General features: G+C 45.8%; 1 protein-coding gene across 2 annotated transcripts in view; it reads left to right on the top strand.

Moving 5' to 3' along the window:
- Positions 1 to 7326: 7326 nt before the first annotated feature.
- The window catches only part of GRIA1 (glutamate receptor, ionotropic, AMPA 1), a 131704-nt gene continuing 119379 nt past the window's right edge, over positions 7327 to 19651 (top strand). For both annotated transcript variants that reach the window (XM_014947977.1, XM_014947978.1), the window contains exons 1-2: positions 7327 to 7639; positions 9903 to 10040. In XM_014947977.1, coding sequence (XP_014803463.1) covers positions 7558 to 7639; positions 9903 to 10040 — 220 coding nt within the window. In that variant the 5' untranslated portion in view covers positions 7327 to 7557. The remainder of the gene's footprint in view (positions 7640 to 9902; positions 10041 to 19651) is intronic.

Genomic DNA, 19651 nt, shown 5'->3' with positions numbered 1-19651 from the left:
GAGAGCAGCTGCTGCTGCTGAATGTGTCCCCTTCCTCCTTTAATTACACAACTTCAGAGCTGGCAGCAAGGTCCTCTGGCACATCATCCTGACTGGCCACATTACAGAGCCATGATGCTCCAACAGAGTAGTAACAAGCTGGGACATCCCGCTGCTCAGGACCTCTACCACACATTTGTAGAAAATTACTTTGTGGAACTTAAAAAATGTTTTTGGAGCTCTAGAAGAGGATCAAAGGCACACCTGATGGAGTGTCTCTAGGCCAGGCAGTACTTTGACTACCTTTAACTCCTCATTCCCGGTTCATCTCTTCTTGTAGCTAAGTAGTGCCCGTCTTTTCTTTCTCCACTCTCCAGCTCTAATCATTTTCTGTGTCCCATCCTGAAGCCTTTTTGCTGCTTCTATGTATTTTCTGCAAGAATGGATGGGCTTTGGATTTTCGAATTTATGCAGAAACTCTGCAAGTCTCGGTTTATTCCTCCTTTGAACTGAAACCAAAAGCATTTTGCTTTCACATCCATTAAGAATTTGAAGAAAACTACTTTTCATATCAGATAACATATTGGTATTTTGTATGGCAATGACTTTTTCTTCTGATAATATTTTGAGGGACTGCAGGTTATTCATGCAGGGTCCACATGTGGAAATAAAGACAATCTCTCCCTGTAGACTTTTCACAGGTGTCTATCTCTAGTCAGTTATTAATCCTTGTGAAATCCAACCCATTTAATAGATACAGACTACTAATGCACGCTACACCACGCTATGAGCGAGACAGAGACAGTCAAACAGGGCGGGTTTTTGCGTGATTGTGTGATTCGATCCAACATAGCAATTCCCATTTCTCTCTGAGATAAAGCACGGGTAGCAATTAAGGAGTGAGGAGAAGTGACGTGAATATCTGTATTGATCGCAGAAACTAGTGACAGAAAGACACTGATAATTCTGGTGATTTTTTTTAGGTTTTCTCTTTTGTGCATAGACTTCCCCCTTTCCAGCTGGTAGCAGGCAGCCTGCTAGAGTAGGATGTGATGCAAGGACTGGAAATTGATACTTCTTTTCTTGACTTAGTTACTCCAGTTCAAAGCTTTGATTCCTTTGACTATTAGAAAGGCCAAGATCAGCCACCCTAAAGCACAGCCCACATGTTTGTTTATCTCGCGTGTTAGCAAAGCAGCCTGGGAAATGCCGAGCCAGATGGTAATGATGGGATCTTTGCAAGGCTCTTTGAATTGCGGCAATTGCTGCTGCTGCTTTTAGGGTTTTTTTCTTCCTAAATCAGCATCCTTTTATCTTCCTCATTTCACGTTTGTTTTCTGCGCATCTTGGGTTTGATGCCAGGGATTAAAAATGAGGGTTGATTCATATATCAATATTAAACTGCATAATCACCTCAATCATTACTTGACTTCATCCGGAGCATTCACAACATTTCGAGAACTTCGAGTGAAAGAAAACTTTGTTGTGTATACGAACATTTGACTGAACTATTGATAACCAGAATTTCTGATTTAGGTTGCGTCCCCTGTGTCTGGCTTTTCAGAGTAAATAATCCTCTTACCGTATATTTTCAATAATTTTTTTTTTAATACTCATAATTTATTTGTTTTTCCATTCAACAAGAAAATAACAGTACAGCACAATCCGTGGTAGTAATCTGGGGGGCTATTATATTCTCAAACTACAGTAGACCTACTGTAACTTTAATGTATTACCAGTAATTTCTGCTTCCTCTGGCGAGGCTTAGAGAAACATAAGGTGCTTTAATAACAAACAGGGATCCACCCACAACTCTGATTTATGTTTATGACTCAGCAAAGAACATAAACTGAGACTAGGGCACAGAGTGTTTCTATAAGTAGTTATAAATCAACCATTCACCAGGAAAAAAAAAAAAAGAGTACTAGCAGGAAGAGAGTGGGTTTGGGGTTGCAGATGGCAAAGTGTTCTCTCAGAGAAATCAGTAAAGGGGTGAGTTGGGATTCATCACAGAGAGGTTTGTAGTGTTTCCACAAGCGCTCACGTACACATTGACCCAGCGCAGGGCTGTTTGCATCCTTGTCTATCTGGACTGTCCCTAGTTGAGCATGTCAGGTCCGTTCAATGTAAGCAAACCCGGCGCCAACAGACCAGTTGGACGGTGGGAAAAACAACTGTGGAAAATAAAGCTGTAGGTCTGAATTTGTAGCATTTGATGATTGCATTTGACTCAGACTGAGTGCACGGGTTACGTTCTTACTTGACCCCAGGAAAGCCCCTGGCCCATTTGTACCAAAGGCTGCCCATCCAGCTGCACTGGGTGGCAGTGAAGCCCAGCTCATGGGATCCCATGGTCCTCTCCAGGCTGATGGCACCCTGCGGGCACTCCGAGCCAAAGCTCAGCATCCATTTGCCAGCTGCTGCTCATGAATTTCCAGCTGAAGGGTGCACGATGTTTTCAGTGCCACTCTGATTGAAGGGTTTATCTTCCAGTCCATTTACTTAATCATCGCACAGTGATCAAGAAGTCGTTTCTTAGAAATATGGTAATAAGCCGATCAGGATGACAACAGAAGCACATTATTGTACAGTTTGTGGAAAATGCTGGCGTTCCCTGGTTTCAGTTCACATCAGGCTTCCCCCCATCAGCAGTCAGTAAATTAAGAAACAGTACCTGGTGACCTTAACACATCAGCCCCCTGGTGTTTGGCAACAATCAGGGCCTGCTTGGAGCTCTCCTCATCTCAGGTGTTGCCCCCGTCCCACATCTTAGCATTTTAGCACACACTGGAAAGGTATGAAGCTCATGTTCCCTTTAACTTCTCTGAGTTGTTGCTGGGATGTCAAAACTTTCATTTGACATCTCCAGCTGCCATGTAGAGGAGAGAGGGGCCAGAGACACCTCAGGCCTGACTCACTGGTAGGAGGAGATTTTTCCTGCCTGACACCAAACGTCGCTGAGGCTACTTTTGTAAAGAAGATTCTACCAAAAATGATTTGGCAACTACAGTTTGTAGATGCTATTTTTCAGGTTTAAAAGATTGAAGCATCCGATGTAAAATAAACTATGTAGGCACACATGGAAATGACCATAAAGAGCCTGAAGTTCCCCTGTTTCTACTTCCGTAGGAACTTTCTGAGTAAGGATGAGTGAAGGGCTTGGCTGTAAGTGCAAAATCCCTATATAGGCTAAAACCTGCTTTATAAACCACTATGGGAGTGCAACGGGCTGCAGAGCCGCTCCTGCCCCTCCGCAGCAGCTCTGCCTGCCAGCAACCACCCTTGAGCTCCTGCCTGGGTGATCCTGCCAGTGTGTGTGTGCACGTACAGCACACGTACGCTTTCCTAACCATGTCTATCAGTGTCATTTTCATGTGGGTGGCACCAGTGACTGTGCATATGGTTGCTGGGTGTAGGTGTGCCAAGGGCTATCGGCACACACGCTTCCCGGTACGCTGGTGCTGTGAATGGAGGGAGCTGTCTCGCCCCTTTTCCTTTTTGATCGCTTCCAAATTTTCCTCATTTTCAATTTCCAGAGTCTCTCGGCACCTGTGCTACGATCATTCCTTGAGAGGTCCATTATCCAAAATAACAAAATTGAGGTGAACAAGGCAGGGAGAGAAATGCATGTGACTCCATTAGTATTCATTTATGCCAAGGCTCTGCGAAACCCATGCGAGAGTCTGTGTTGTTTGGAGTTTATTTAAATTAATCACTATAATTACATTTTGCTCTTTATCAAAAGACTCCTATAGAGATTGTCCAGCTAGAAAATAAAAGGAATTTCAGAAATAGTAGTATTTCAATAGCCTTTTTAAAGACATTCAGGAGCATCATGTAAAACACAGTGGGCACTGGGGGAAATAATTCTGCTGGAAGGTCGGACGGATGCCGAGTTCTGTTGATTTCCTCATTTTTCAAGGCTGGAGGCTTCTGCATGTGAATGAGTCCTTTGTTTTTCCAAGGCTTCTGGTACAGAAATATATCTGCTGCAACAACCGCTTATTTCCTATCCTGGAAACAAAAGCTCTGATAGTGAAGGCAGTCCATTCTGCTCGTGTGGACAACTTCATGTCATGCAAAGCAGAGCAAAGAGGAAGGTGGCAGACAGACTCCTCAGAGACAAAATGCTCTGGCGTGCAAAATCTTGGAGCAGAAATGGGTGAGAACAAAGGTTTTCGCCCAGTACAGCAAGGTCAGCTCAAGGCAGAGCACAACGGGAACAGTAACTCTGATGTATTCATTTTCTTACTCTCAAGTCTGGCAAAGATCTTAAGAGAACCAGCTACATTCTTCTAAAATCCTTTATAGCATTTCTTACCTTAAATTGGACAGCCTTCTTTTTTTAGATATGTATTTACCTAATTCTTCACACTCAGTTGCATGGATTAATCCCACAAGACCTTGTTGGATGTTTTCTGTTACCCACCAGATACCTGCCTGTTCCACCGATGTCTTAAGAAACTTCTGAGACAAAATACAGGTCTTCAAAACTCTTCTCCCTGATATTTTTAGTAGCTACTGATTAAGATGGCACTGTGCAATATATCTATATGCTGCATTGAGGGATTTCCTTTGTTTTCTGAAATCTGAAAGGAGGAATAAGCTCCTTCAATTGTTTATAGGAATCTAGATAATTTAATTGGGCTCTTCTCTCAGAAGACTGGTGGATTGATCCATCTTTCTCTTGTGACATTGAAGAGTTTCATCAATTTCCCAAGACTCGGTTTGGTGTTTAGCCAAAAGTACAGAAGCCATATCACTTTGATGTTGATTTAAAGAATCTTTAGAGCAGCTAGAGTTAATTCCTAACATCCCTGTGCTAACAAACTCTGAATAAAATGCTGTTATCTATAGGGAGAAAGGAAATTAATACCTTCTTAAAATAATGATCTTATTACTACTTATCTTGTTATGCTGTGGTGAGGTTCTCCTTGTTAAACCACCTGCACTTTGAGAGGTTTATAGACAAAAGCAGCATTATTAATTAATGCAACTGTGCAAGCTTTCTGTGAGCTATTACAATATTTTACTGTTATGGCTACTATTATTATTATCAGATAGCCTGTCTGGGAGTTTTGAAGATGTGCTAGCATCTTTCTGTTGCACTGGTTATCCTTCAGTGCCTTTCTTCAGATTATAAATGCCGCTGTTTCTATTAAATTCTGGATGGAAAGCAAGAGCCCATAAAACCTATCCACAGGCTATTTTTGCCTCAAATCAGTATCACTTAAATTATACAAGGAGCAAAACAGAAGTCTGATGAAGATGCTACCTATCAGCAACAGATGTAAATTTGCTGTGCTCGAATATGACTCCAGGATACCAGTCACCCAGGCAGTGAGACAGGGTAAAAGCATCCTTTGGCCACCTGTAACTGATTCCTGAGTCCTGAACAATTGCTCCACTGAACCTACAGTGTCTCGCACTGAGAAACATTGCCCTGGTCAAGGGTGGCTTGTGGGAAAAAAGGAATCCATCCTAGAAGGATTTTTGCCATAAGAAAGATGCAAGTCTTCTGAGCTCTGTTTTTTGCAGCGTAACTGTACCTGCTGTCCCTGTAAGAGGCCACAAAGTTGCAGGCATCAGAGCAACTCCTCTCTGATGCAAGGTATTAGACTACAGTACCATAGACCCTACACTTACTTGGGCATTTATGTGAGCGTTTAGGCATTTTGTCATTCCAGAAGTCAGACTGTTATCCATAAAACTGTCTAGGAAGAGGTTAGAGATCCCAAAGTTTGATTTACAGAGATGAAATGAAGGCCTGCACAATCATGGTCCATTGTCATCTACCCAGAGCCTGTGACCTTAGCCACATGAGAGGGGATTGTCCAGTCATTGTCGTGTTTGGCTGTGGAGATAGTACGTGACTGTGGATCATGCTGCCCTACCCAAAAGTGTTGCAGCTGGCAGGAAGGGCTGTATGAGGAAAAAACCCATAGTATGTCTCTTTCAGAGGAAGTAAAGGACCTGCTAACAAATGATGCTACTATCTCGGTTTTCAAGACTGTTCTGTTCATAAAAGGCTTGAGGATAGGAAGAGTAGTGTTGTTACTGCATCATAAACTTATGTCACACCTGGGCCCTGTCACCAATATGGAATGTCTCTGTGCTACTGCCTACTGCAGATTATGTAGGCTTTGGTCACATTCCATTTCGATTGTCCCACTATAGGGCTCTCCTCTCTCCAGTGGTTCCTCATGCGGGAGCAATTCCCGACCTTTGAACATTGGTCACCACTCTTTGATGCTCTTCCAGTTTAACGATGTGCTTTTTGAGATGAGGAGTGGGGACCAGGGCAAGGTACCCTACACCAAACCAGGACACAGGAGATCTGAGTCCTATTTCTAATTCTGCCACATTTTTTCTTTCTGTTTCCTCTCTGCTATTTACACCTTGTGTGTATTCAGGCTGCAAATGGTAAAGGCAGAATGTCTGTGCTTGGACATAGGCATTCAGGTTCTGGTACAAGACGTCCCAAGTTTGGTTTGGGACTTTGTGTTTCAGAGGGGAATGAGTGAATTTTCTTTGTTCTCTGAGATGGCTACAGCTCTGTGTTCACGGCAGTTCTTCCTCAAATATTTCTAAATCCCAAGTTGTGCCTAGGAGCTGGTTTTTATCACTGTTACTTTTATTGATTTCCACCCCCTTTTTGTTTTGAGCAAAGCTGCTTATGGTCAAATAAGCTCCAATCTCACAAGAACTGCCACAAAACAGCTTCTATAATGATCCAGATTAAAATAGCTGCCTAATTTCAGAAGCCTGCACTATTTGATGGTGCTGGTGAGCACAGATTCCTTCTCACGTTCAGGGGTGAAAAGCCTCAAAGGTTAACGGTGGACTGGAAAAATCAAGAGGAAAGGTGGTGCTGGGGGTTTCCTTTTCTTGCCCATTGGGATGTCTTGTCTGTTGCTCTGAAATCCTTCCTTCCAAGGCACGTTTGCAGGATATGTCCCTTTTTTGTTACCCTAATGAGCCGGGCTGTAGAGACTGACCTGTCCAACTCCTGGACCCAGGGGTGAGAGCCCAGGTTGGGAAGTGATGGATGAGAGGCAGAGGAGTTTAAGTCCTTTCTCTAGAGGAGTTTGCCACCTACTGATTTGCAGGTTCCTTCTAGCTCCTGCCAAGAGAAGTTGAGGGGGAAAGCCAGGAATTTAGGAGTAGGTAGGAATTACCCTTAGAGACCCCAGCCAGAACCCCCCGGGGGGGAACAGCCGAGGCGAGAAGAGGGAGGGGGGGGATGCGGTACCCAGCTGTTGAGCTCCCAAATGGGAGAAAAGCGAATGAGCTGGGTGGAAGCGGCTGGTGTGTGCGTGTGTGTGTGTGTGTTGTGTGTGGCGGGGGAGGGATGTGGATGAGGAGCGGGCTCTCTTTCTTTCTCCCGGGGCTGAGTTAATCCTGCTGCCAGGCGGGGTGAAGCAGCAGTCTCAGCGCTGGATTCCGAGCGAGGGAGACGCGCAACCCCGAAGGCGCAGCAGAGGGGAGGCGAGAGAGGCAGCTAAAGAGAGCAGAGCGGGGGAAAAATCAAATCTATGCTTGGAACTGGGCTTCTTTTTCGCCAATGCAAAAGGGAATATGCAGCACATTTTTGCCTTCTTCTGCACCAGTTTCCTAGGGGCGGTGTTAGGGGCCAATTTCCCCAACAATATCCAGATAGGTGAGTTGCAGAGCTCGGGGCCGGTTGGGAGCGATGTTCCCCGGCAAGTGGGTAGGGGTGGAGAGGGGGCGGTGGGGCAAACCTGACCCCTTCATTTGCTTGCAAAGGCAAAATTCGTGTGTGTGCATGCGTGTGTATGCATATGTGTGTGAGAGACCCAGGGGGTGAACCGCGAGGGCTGCATTTTGTGCGTTGGTACCAGCAGAGATGCAAGAGCAGAGCTGTATGAATTTGGCTTTGGGGGAGGGGAAGATTGGGAATAAATGCCTGCACACACACCAGCACAGAGGGAGAAAAGTGCCTCTGAAATGGAGGAAGCAGGAAAAAAAAAAAATAATCTGTTTCATGCTCTGAGAAATGCCTGGGCTGCCACTGTGCGTTGCTGCATTTGCAAAATCAGCGGTTGCATTATACATTTTTGTAAGGATGCTCTCATCTGTAGGTAACTGGGACGAGAGGTAACAAACAGGCGCTCTCTGTTGTTGTTGCTAAAGAATAAGGGCAGAGCTATTGGAGGAAGATTTTCCATTGAAGTCTCTTTTCATTTCGTGTTACTTGCTTCCCCTGAGCACCAGCAGCGCCTGTTTGATTCCTTTCTCCCTTGCTGTAACTTCTCAGTGCTTCTCTGCCTCCCTTCCTCCCCAGGTTTATTATTACTCTCCCATTGATCTTTATTGATGATGGTTTGTAGCCTAGCCCCACATTCTCTTCCCTTGCATGCCGGTTTTCTTTCCCGCCTCCCTTCTCTTTACAATGCTAATCAATTGCTAATCCACCAAGTTGAGGTAACTCCTGCCTGAGTCCAGCTGCACAATCGGTGCTTTTATTGCTGTTGATGCTGCATCCCCGTCTCCCTCCTTTCCTGCCTCCGTTTTACCCTAAATTTGTGCAACATCCCTGATTTTTTTTCCCTCTAAACAAACACATATACTAGCTTAACTCGGCTACTAGCATCTTATTCCTCTGACACCCGTGATTAGGCTGGGGGTGGGAGGAAAGGGGGGAGTAACGTTCGTGCACAAATAGCGCTCTCCACGCAACAAGGAGGTGCCCTCTATACTAAAGATGTGCAAAGTGCCGTTAATAGCAGGTCTCTGCACATTTGTTTCTTCTCCAAGTCATCTGCCCTGGAGGGTGGGCACCGATACTTTCAGCTTCTTTAATTCCACCTTGTTGCCAAGCGCTTTGTTTCCCTACCTGTGAAATGCCAATAACAGCGCTCCCTTTAAATGCATCTAGATTACAAGACGGTCTGAATTTAATAGCATCATTCTGGAGGCTGTGAAGGGATCTGCTGCAAGCCAAGTTTCCTGCTGGGGGAGCAGCAGGAAACTTTTCCTAGGGCCAGCTTATCGCAGCAGTTCGTTCCTGGTCTGTGGGGGGAGAAAGACTCTGGGTCCAGGCTGGTCCCAGTTCCTGTTGTATTTGTATCATCCCAGCTTATCGCAGCAGTTCGTTCCTGGTCTGTGGGGGGAGAAAGACTCTGAGTCTGGGTCCAGGCTGGTCCCAGTTCCTACTGTATTTGTATTATCTTATGGCTCTGGGCTTGTCTGTACAGCTCAGATCAATCCCTTTGAGGGTCAAGCTTTTGATTTCCTGCCCTCTTTGAGCTTGGCCACTGTCACCTGTTAAATGTAAGGTTTTTCCATGCAGCAAACTTCCAGTAGCAGCAGGTGTTTGGCCATGGGTCTCAGGTCACTCCAGCTCTCACAGCCCTGTCCCCATCCACCCAGAGTTGCCCCTATCGGGCCAGGCTCAGCCAGTCTGCCCCATACCCTGGAGTCCCATAGCATGGGGGAACTCCTGAACTCCTTCAGGGGCAAACCCCTCCTCTTAGTCAGCAGGGTTTAAACTGAGCCTAATTACAAGTGAGAGGAGGTGGAATAAGGACTCTGTTTCCTCCTGTATAAAGGTAATATTGGCAGTGCTTCCGTTTCTCTTACTTAAAGTAATGGAGGCTGAGGACGTTGAGCCGAACCCTGTGGTTCATCCTGACCCCACAGGCTGCCGGGCTCAGGGATGCATCAGGGATCCTATATGTGATCCCAGAATTACACAATGCACAGGCTGGAAAGGTTTTCTGCTCCCAGCCTGTCCCCAGACAGCACGAAACCCCCCAGGTCTTGTGTGCTGGAGGGCTTTGGAGTGTAGAGGCAATACCTGGAGCTGGAGCCTCTGCTTGAAGGAGTATTTTGGATGGAATAGGTTGCTAATACAGGTGTGCTTAAGACCTTTCTTCTTGTTGTTCTGTTTTTCTCCCCAGGGGGGTTATTTCCTAATCAACAGTCCCAGGAACATGCGGCTTTTAGGTTTGCGTTGTCTCAGCTCACGGAACCCCCTAAGCTCCTTCCCCAGATCGACATTGTGAACATTAGTGACAGCTTTGAAATGACATACACCTGTAAGTAGCGGCATTGGCCGTGCTCTCTTACTTTCATTTCTTTATTCCTGACTGGTTTTTTGTGTCTGAAACATGAGACATCTTGCTCCAAATGTGTGACTCCTTTAAGGTTCATGCCAGACAACCTGAACACACAGGCAAAGGATTTATGAATCATTTTGGTTTGTGCTAAGATATAGGGGTGAGGTTGTGCTGCAGTTATTCTGCATCTATTGCATCTGCTCTTTCATTGCTTCCGAAGTGCTATAAAACCCCCAACAATTCATTTCCTCTTGTTTCTCTAACCTCTACCCAACTCATTATGTTGAGGTTTCATTCCCAAATTTCCTATAGCTGTGATGTACAACAAAGATACCCCTTTCCACCCACAAGGTGCACAGAAGTCTCTGTTTAGTGTGAACAACTCCTTCTCCAGCCCCAGTTTAGCCATCTGTCCTTAGAATTTAAGAAAGACCTAGTAGAAAACAGCAGCTTGATGCAAGTGGAGTCCAGATCTGCAATAAGGAGCGTGCTTAATAATGACAGAGAGCTAAGAGAGTTCTAGTTTCAAGAACCACCAAAATTCACTGGCTTTAAAAACAAGTAATTTAAGAAAGACCTAGTAGAAAACAGCAGTTTGATGCAAGTGGAGTCCAGATCCGCAATAAGGAGCATGCCTAATAATGACAGAGAGCTAAGAGAGTTATAGTTTCAAGAACCACCAAAATCACTGGCTTTAAAAACAAGCATCAAAGACTGAATTTGCACCACAGAGTTGATCCTAGGGTGTATTTGTACCCTGCTAAAGCCCAGCACGTGAGCTGTGCTGTTCATGTTGTATGATAAAGTTGGGAAAAGAAAAAAAAAAGACTTTCCAGGTAATTGTATGATAAAGTTGGGAAAAGAAAAAAAAACGACTTCCCAGGTTAACGCCTAGATCAACAGCAACAAATAAGACCAGGAGGGAACCAGAGGAAAAGCAAGCCCATAACCCAGCCCTGCATTTGCAGTAGGGGCTGTTGCAGCATTTGCTTTCCTTGGAGCGAGCAGTGTGGTGCTGTGCATGAGGGGCTTGCGCCATTGGGATGCGACACGCGGAGAATTTCTCGGTTTGACCTAGTGTCAGACACTGCTTTCGCTCCCTGAGCCTGTGCGTGTGTACGGGGACCATCGGGAGGGACATGAGGAACCCTTCCCTTTGTACAGCCTATTGGATTGTTCTTGGCTCCCATCCGTAGCATCCTTTTGATTCACCGAAACATCCTCTCTGCAGTTTAGTCATGTGGGCAGTGGGGTAGAGGGGGACACAGACTGTTCTCTCTGCTAAGAAATACACAGAAGAGAAAAATGCCTTCCTGCAAAAAGAAGCAGGAAGGTACAGGGTACCAGGTACAGGAAGGTACAGGGGGAGAATTAATAAGGCTCTTTGAATAAAAGAAATAGTAGTTGTGGTTTTTTTCTGTTGGAGGGTTTGCAGGTATTTCCTGGCCACTATGATGTAGGAGAGAGAAGTAATAATTTGTCCACACTTTCATTGGCGTGTCTAATGACACATCTAAAGATTTTCTATTTTCCTTAATACGCCTCTATTTGCCAACTACAAGGTTTCCATCAAGGAAGAGCAACTATTTCAGATCAGTCCAATGGCACTTCCTTGGCAGGAAAACTAGACAAATAGAAGAAAAAATACAGCCCTTGTATCTATCAAGGGAAACCGTCACCCACCTGGGGTAGAGTTGCTGACTGTGGCTGGGGATGAGCTATTTCAGTGCTGATAGCAGGAAGAAAGCAGAAACTGCAAGAATATCACTAGAATAAATTCTCCATCTGCGCATAGTTTTCCCTCCCTCTCTACGCCTGCCACTAATGATTTTGTTTACAGCATTAGCGTTGATAGCAAGACCATGATACTAGTTGTGCTTCAGAAATCTGTCATTAGTACCACGGGGGCGGGGGTGGTCTCACAAAAGCTGAATGGAAGCAAGACAAGCCTCCCAAAGGATGTTATATTTGAGCTCTATGTAGGGCACATTGTCCTAGATCAGACCAGCAGAGCACTCCGCACAGTCCAACTTCACTTGTCCTCATTTTTCTTTTCTTATAATTAAAAACTTCCTAAGTTCTTCCAGACTATGGAAGGCAGGACTTGTTTTGTAAGCACAAAAGAAGGTGTTATTCCATGTACCCTGGTGGGGGCGGGGGGGGGAAACCAACCCAAAAAACGCAGTCTGTTGGAAGACCTGGTTTTAGTACTCTAGGGCTGGAGTGAAACTTTTGCCAGGAATTATCTCCTTCCTCATCTTCCAGCAAATTCTGTTCCCAGTTGCTAAGGCTAGATATCAGCAGAAAGATCTGTTTATTTACAGAGAATAAAAACCCTGCCCACGCAGTGGTCCTTATCTTCTGAGAAAAGACTGGCCATGCTACCAGTTAAAAGTACCAGTTTTTGTTCCCATGGAGATGGAGAACACAGCGTTTCCTTGTCATTGGCATTACCTGTTTCTCTGATGGTTAAGTCAAGGGTGTTTGGACCCTGTGAACCTGGTGCTGTCCCTCTCAGGGTCTCCAACAGGACATCTGAGGAAGACTAATAGGTCCCAGCCCTGTGGCAAATCCTGCCTTGTGTTAGGATCCGACCTCATGTGCTAAACGTAGTCCTTATGGCAAGTGCCTGGAGCAGCACCATTCAAAATACAGAAAATATATTAAGAATCAGGGTGATGGCAACAGCAAAAAGCCTTGTTGGGCAGCTTGTGGGGCAATGCCAAAGTGGCGGGATGAACTGCAGCAAAATGACAGCACCCTGTCTAAGGAGATTGTGTGCAAAATGTATCTCAGCATCAGCTGTGGCACCGTCTGCCTCTGCCTGACATATATCTGCTTCCCAGGTCGGACGAGCAAGCTTTGGTGTGACAGTGGGTGAATTTACAGTATGAGATGCAGCCATTTGTGCACAGGTGACAGTGATAGGGAGCTGCTAATGATGTGCTAGTGATGATCGTAAATTGGTAACAATAATATTCATGAAAGTGATAAATCTGTAACATACCAGGAGGCTGCTATTGTTGCTGGGCTGTCGCTGTGACGGCCCAGCAATAACTTTCACATTTCTGATGCTTCCAGTTGTGGACTTTTTGTTGTTATGCGGTGATTGTGAATACCTCTGTGAGGGGCAGCGTCGATCTATGGGTCCTGCAGTCTCTGTGCATAACACATCAGTAGATTACGATTTGAAGCAACCCATAACCATTAAGAAAGCAAAAATAAGTAGCAGATACAACGTGTGGTAACCTTGCATTTCATGTGTGTGGTTGATGCTAATGTTGTTGCATCACTGATACATGGGCGCGTTTAAATAACTGAAATATCTCCCTGAATTCATTCCATCCCACAGAATAAATGGAAATGAACAGGCTCTGTGTTTGCAGCTGGGTGCATGGTGTGGCTTGCTGGTATGAAAACACACACCTGCTGCTTTGAGGGTTCTTAACTAAAGGTTAGGGGACTTTATATTTTTGTGCCGTATCTTCAAAGGCCAAGGGGGAAGGTAAATTTAGAGTCCTTCCTTCAGCAGAAGCATGCAGCAGTTCCAGGTGACTAGAAAGGGTAAAATGATGGTGTGGCGTAGCTGAAAGGTTCGCCTAGTGACGTAGCAGAGCAAAACCCTTCTGATCTACTTTAAAGACGTATTCACAGGTTCTGTCTTCAGCCATATTTGGAAAAGAGCTTTACAGCCTCAAGACAGTCACCAGCAAACTCTGCCTTGCTGGGTTTTGCCGTGACTGCACTCAGGACGCACCAAACATGGCAGGGGATGCTGCAGGTCAGAGCTGAGAGGTTTGGGAAGAGGGATGCTCTGTGCCAGATGCCAGGGCATAGGAGGGCTGAAGCTTAGGAGATGCAGATTCCTATCCCTGGGACATCTGTGGTGGACATAAGCACCGTGTCCTGTTGGTAGCAGAGGGATGAGAGGCTGCTTACTTGAGACAATCAGTGCTGGGAATAGTTTTCTCTTATTTTTCGTCTCAGCCTCTATTTGTGCACACGTAGTGCACATCCCCATCCTGTGCATAGCCCAGCTCCTTGGGGAATATGATTTGCTTCAGCCCAGGCTCCTTAGCTTTATTTAATTTGTGGTGCAGAGACTCCTGCTTTCAGTTTCTGGCCGGAGTCCCCAGGAGAGCCCCGGCAGAGTCAGGCAGACGGTGGTGGTTGCTCTCGCTGCCCAGGGAAGACGGTGGCTCAGCGACAGAATTTCCCTGGCAGTGACCTGGGGGATATGCCCAGTTGAGCAGTGCTTGCAGAAGGTGAGTCACCAGCTTGGTAAATCTGTCCCTGCAAAACTCAGGTCACTTTGCAGGGATGACCAGCGACTAAAAAAACCTCCGTTTCAGCACTGAGCCCTGTAGTTTCCCTGGTGCAGCCATCAGCTGTTGCGTGTCCTTAGGTGTTGGGCTACTGAGAAGGGACATTCAGGAGCTGCACACATGAAACACAGAGGTTTGCACAGGATAGCAGCAGGATTTTGCAGCTGGAAGAAAACTTGTAAAGAGGCTGAAAAACAGTAAATTATTTATCACTCTTCTTCCATTTGTGCACAGCTACAGGTACTGTGAGGTCCTCCTACTGAATACGGGCTGTGGGTGCTGCTGGAATATCAACAGTTGAATCTGTTCTACATTTTAGAAAATTAACATGTAGTTTGGAGCCTGTTCATATTTTATGAAGGCCTCCCAGCACCAATTATAGAGGGATTTGTAGTGATCACTCACTCTGTGCTTATGTTCTTATCAATAGCAGCAAGCTTAGATCCTGATCAGCTATAAAATGAAGTATTTCTTTTAGTTCTTCTTGGAGACTTATGTATATAGAGAGAGTATTTCTGGAGATTGCTTTTTATCTCTTAAATTACCTCTCAGAGACAGGAAGGAATAGGCAAACATTTCAATGTTCTCAAATGAGGATCTAAATTTGGCTTAATTAAACCATTATTGCATGTTGAATTTAAAGGAAGCTTTGTTGACAAACATACGATGGTCCCCATTTCTTGGAAAGGTGCTGCTGTAATTATTCCAGCAGCAATCAATTAAAATGCAATTTTTATAATTAAACTTCCACAATCTAAATAAACCCAGACCTGTAATAGTATGTAATTGTTGTGGTGTTGGTAGACTTGGTTTTATTTTCACAGTGTCAGAAATCTCATGTAAATGCTTTGGGATATTTTTTTTCCCCTGTAGAGCTCAGGATGCTAGCTATGACTATTTAATGTGACTTAGGACAAAGAAACATGGATTTAATGATCAGATGCAGTCTGATTAATACAACATACGTACTACAAGAAAATACATCTCCTTAGATTTTGTAATAGGAAAAGATGTGATGCAGGCAGATGAATCACAGACCATCAATTCACATTAGATCAAATTGAGGTTAAGGATGCTCAATTTCTGGCAGGGATGTGCTGTATCTTTCTAGTAATTGCATGTCTGTTTAGTGAGGTGCCAGCACATTAGAGTCGAGTCCAGCCCTAAGAAGGGTGCTGAAGGGTGAAATCCTGCCAAACAGGAGGGAGTGGGTCCTGCAGGTAACATCAACCTCCTGCATTCAAGGTCTCTCTGCAGAGGGTCTGGGTTGGGCACTGGGTGCTTGGCAGTCACAGCTGCTGCTGGAGAAGGCGGGAGCTCGTCCCATATGCTTTCCCCAAGAAGGAGAAGTGTTTAAAACATGAGTAGAAGCCATTTCCTCAGCTATGGCTGCCAGAACAGGTCAGGCTGTCTGTCTGCATTCATGGACCTGGGCACAGAGAGCCTTGGGTGAACATGGGCCAGTATAATCAGTGGGGACACTGATGGGGCTCCACTGTCATTCGGTGAAGGCAGCCCTGCCGAGAGGCTGGCAGGGCTTGTCCAGTGTCAGGAATGGGTTTCCCCCAATCTTGTGTGTCCATTTCTCTTCGAAAGGCATGGAGGCACTTATTCTTTGAGTGACTATTTTTATGTATTTAATTTTTGATCCTGTGCTGTGGGAGCCGTCCCCGGGGAGAAAAGCTGATGTGATGCAATTAGGAAAAATCAGAAGAGGAATAAGGGGAATTTTACACCAGTAAATCTACCTGCTCATCTGGAAAGGATCCCAAATACTCGTTGGTGACAAGCCAAAAAAAAACAACTGACAGAAAATCAGAAGAGGAATAAGGGGAATTTTACACCAGTAAATCTACCTGCTCATCTGGAAAGGATCCCAAATACTCGTTGGTGACAAGCCAAAAAAAACCAACTGACAGAAGTAAAATTTGGGTTCTGCAGTAGGCAGAAAAGAGATTTGAGAAACAGGGAGCAACAGAGACCAGACCTGTCCATTGTGTGACAGTCACAGTTTTCACTCACAGCTTATCCTTTCTTCTCTAAAAATAAAGCTTTTTTTATGTGAATAGGGATCCTACTAAGCCGGAAACACACAGGTTTTATTTTTTGACTTATTAGCAAGGTGAGAGTGGAAATCTTCATGTGGCTGCAAGGAAGGCAGCATGGGGAAGCGTGCTGTTCCTTTCCAAAACTCTAGTGGGAATTTTAGATATATACGTTTACATTTCTCGTAATAGGGTTAGGGCCCCAAAGGCAACAGCTCTCTGCCAGTGGAAATGGAAACTGTCCCGGTTAGCTTCAGTAACACGTGGAGCTCAGAGCAAACACAAAATCAACATGCTCCTTAAAGAGGCAATAAGTCAGGGAGACTTTAATATTCTGCAGATCCAAATTCTCCGGGGTGCGGTATTAACACAAGTCTGAAGACAAAGATGCATTTATTTCAACTGCATTCTTTTAAAGAGAGATGGGTTTTTTCTTCTTTGCCTTTAGTTGTGTAGAACTGAAATAGGGTAACGCTTTTCCCTGTGAAAAGTGCTGTCTGGTAGAGCATGGGATGTCCCTTGGGAGGTTACAAGGACACCTGAGGAAGTCAGGTATGAGACAAAATGCATAGCAGGGGCCGAACTGAGCCATTAGCAATCCACCATCATCCCAGCAAAAAACCATTTCAAAATAATACCGAATTATTAGAATAATAACAGCATGCTATCTGGCAGAAACTGTTCCCTGCTCACCTGCTGAACTGGCCGCTCATTAGCTTACACAGTAACGAGTCCCTGGTTGATTTTCTCATGCTGCCCTTTAGCAGTGAGACCCACTTGTTCCCTCTGGGGCATTCTTAAAAATAATAAATCACACCACAACATAAAAGAACAAAAAAACCCCTGCAATGTTATTCCTTTTATTAATGTAGATCAGTTATTTTCCCTATTCTCTGCAAATCACACCCTTGCCAACCCTTGCCCAACGTTGCAGTTCGGGAGGAGACGTGCTTATGCATCGCAGGACTTGATTGATCCCTTGAGGAAGTGCCAGTGAGAGGCAATGAAGAGGCGAGTAACAGCTACAAATTGCCATATCTTGGCTTCTTCAAGAGGGTCTTTTCATTCTTTGATGATGATCAAAGGGCTAGAGCATCTGTGCTATAAGGACAGGCTGAGAGAGTTGGGGTTGTTCAGGCTGGAGAAGAGAAGACTCCGGGGAGACTTTATAGCCCCTCCGGTACATAAAGGGGACTACAGGAGAGATGGGGAAGGACTCTTTATCATGGAGTAGAGTGATAGGATGAGGGGTAATGGTTTTGAACTGAAAGAGGGGAGATGTAGAGTAGATATTAGGAAGAAATCACCTTTTATGTTATTTGTTTTAGAGAGAGTGGGAGAGTGCAAAAGGAAACAACTGATGTCTAGGACTGAGATGTGACGTACAACTGATGGCAGGATTCTTGTGTGGATATGGCATATGTGTCTGCATCTCTCTATATGCTGTAGGAGTCTTGGCTTTGATTTAATAAGCGAGGTCCTGTAACTATGCTAATGGAGATGAAGTGGGAGGGAGATGAAAGGTTGAGGGCTGGAGGGTCGGAGGAAAGATACAGAAGCCGCTGTAGGTAATCTGGATGGATGCAGCCTGGAAGGATCTTGCATGAAAGGGAGGGCTATTTCTCACCTCCCCACCCTCCCAAACATTTTGCTTTGATCTTTGCAAAGCTTCGATGAGCAAAAACCATCAGTGACTACACTGATTCAGATGTGGTTTTTCTCCCGCTGGCCTGCTGACATCCCTGAGTGCCCCGAGCCTTGTTAGCTTTCCTGCCATGCAGCACCCACACGCCGTTCAGCGCTGGCCCTGAGAAGGAGGACAGTGTTGCTATTCTGGCAGGTGAGCAGCAGACAAAAATTACCACCCAGGCGTGGGAGCTCATGGGGAGAGCACAGTCCAACAGAGAGCACACACAGGGATGGAGGATGGAGAAATGCTGGATCAGGAGACCCGATGTGGAGAAGGGGACAGGCAGCAGAGGGGCCATGGACACGCCATAGCTGGAGTTTTCCCTTGTCTCTCTTTTCAGCCCTTACCTAAGCCTGGGGACGTTTTGCTTTCAGAGGGCTCTTCCTCCTTCTGTCCAAATATGAGCAGGAGCCCTGCTAATGTCTACCTGGCCAGCACCGTAACTCTTCCTTGCAGCAACTGCTGCAGAGCTAAACCTGGGGACTTAGGGCAGGGAACCCCCTGCATGGGGTGGTTATTGCAAACTACCAGCGTGTTTAACACAGCCTGCAGCCCTCTTGCTGCTGCTGCGACAGTCCCAACCTGCCACTGGGCTTTCCCCTTGGTCAGCCTTATGCAGCACACATTGCATGTGCCTTTTCTATACGGATTATTGCATGATGCACATGAGTGGGTGGCTGTGTGTTGGTCCTGAGACAGGACTGTTTGGCTAGAGCAAAGGCAGACAACAAATGCGGAGATGGAGACGACGGTGGGGTGAAGGTTAGCTGGACAGGAGGCTCTTGTCAGAGCACATGTGGCAGGGGAGGCTTGGGGGTGACAACCCGATCAGTGTCTAACAGGGACCCAGATAAGCAGGGAGCGGGGACAGGTCTGGGCCACCAGCACCGTGTCTGCAAAGGGCCGGAGCAGCCAGCGGAGCCGCAGCTGAGAAAGAGGCCTGGCCTGCAGGGAGTTCAGGAGAAATGTCTTTGTGCAGAAGGTGATTAATGTCTTTAATGAACTACCAAAGGAAGTAATAGAAACCCAAACCGCATACGGCTGCAGTGGGGGAAGGGGCCGAGGGGACGTTGCTGTTGCAGGCAAGGACGGGGGAGCGAGCGGCGGCACAGCCTGTGCAGTGATGCCGTTTCCAGTTCACTGTCCCAGAAAAACAGTCGGGCATAGCAGCTGTCCCTAGTCCATCCTGAGCAAAGGCAGAGCTGAGTGCATTTCACAGATTTAATCAGAATTAATTCAGTCTTCCAGCCTGTCCTCGTTCTGGGGTCTTTTCTGCTCAGCTCATTACGGTTGTGTCAACCAACTGACTGGAGCGTTGAGGTGTGGGGATGGTAATCTGGGAGTCCCCGTGCTTCTCTCCTGTGGGGACAGCAAAGGGAGAGGCTTTGGGAGAGGAGAGCCTTGCTGGGGACCTGGATTAGCCTAGGCTGGCAGGCGTTAAGAGTCATCACTTGTTTAGGAACCCGCAAGAAATGTGTGGATGAACTCAGGCAAATTTCTAACATTGAGTCATCTATATTTGTAACATCC

Source organism: Calidris pugnax, unplaced genomic scaffold (genome assembly GCF_001431845.1).
Source record: "Calidris pugnax isolate Ruff unplaced genomic scaffold, ASM143184v1 scaffold27, whole genome shotgun sequence".
Classification (NCBI taxonomy): domain Eukaryota; kingdom Metazoa; phylum Chordata; class Aves; order Charadriiformes; family Scolopacidae; genus Calidris; species Calidris pugnax.
This window is presented reverse-complemented; position numbering and strand designations above follow the sequence as displayed.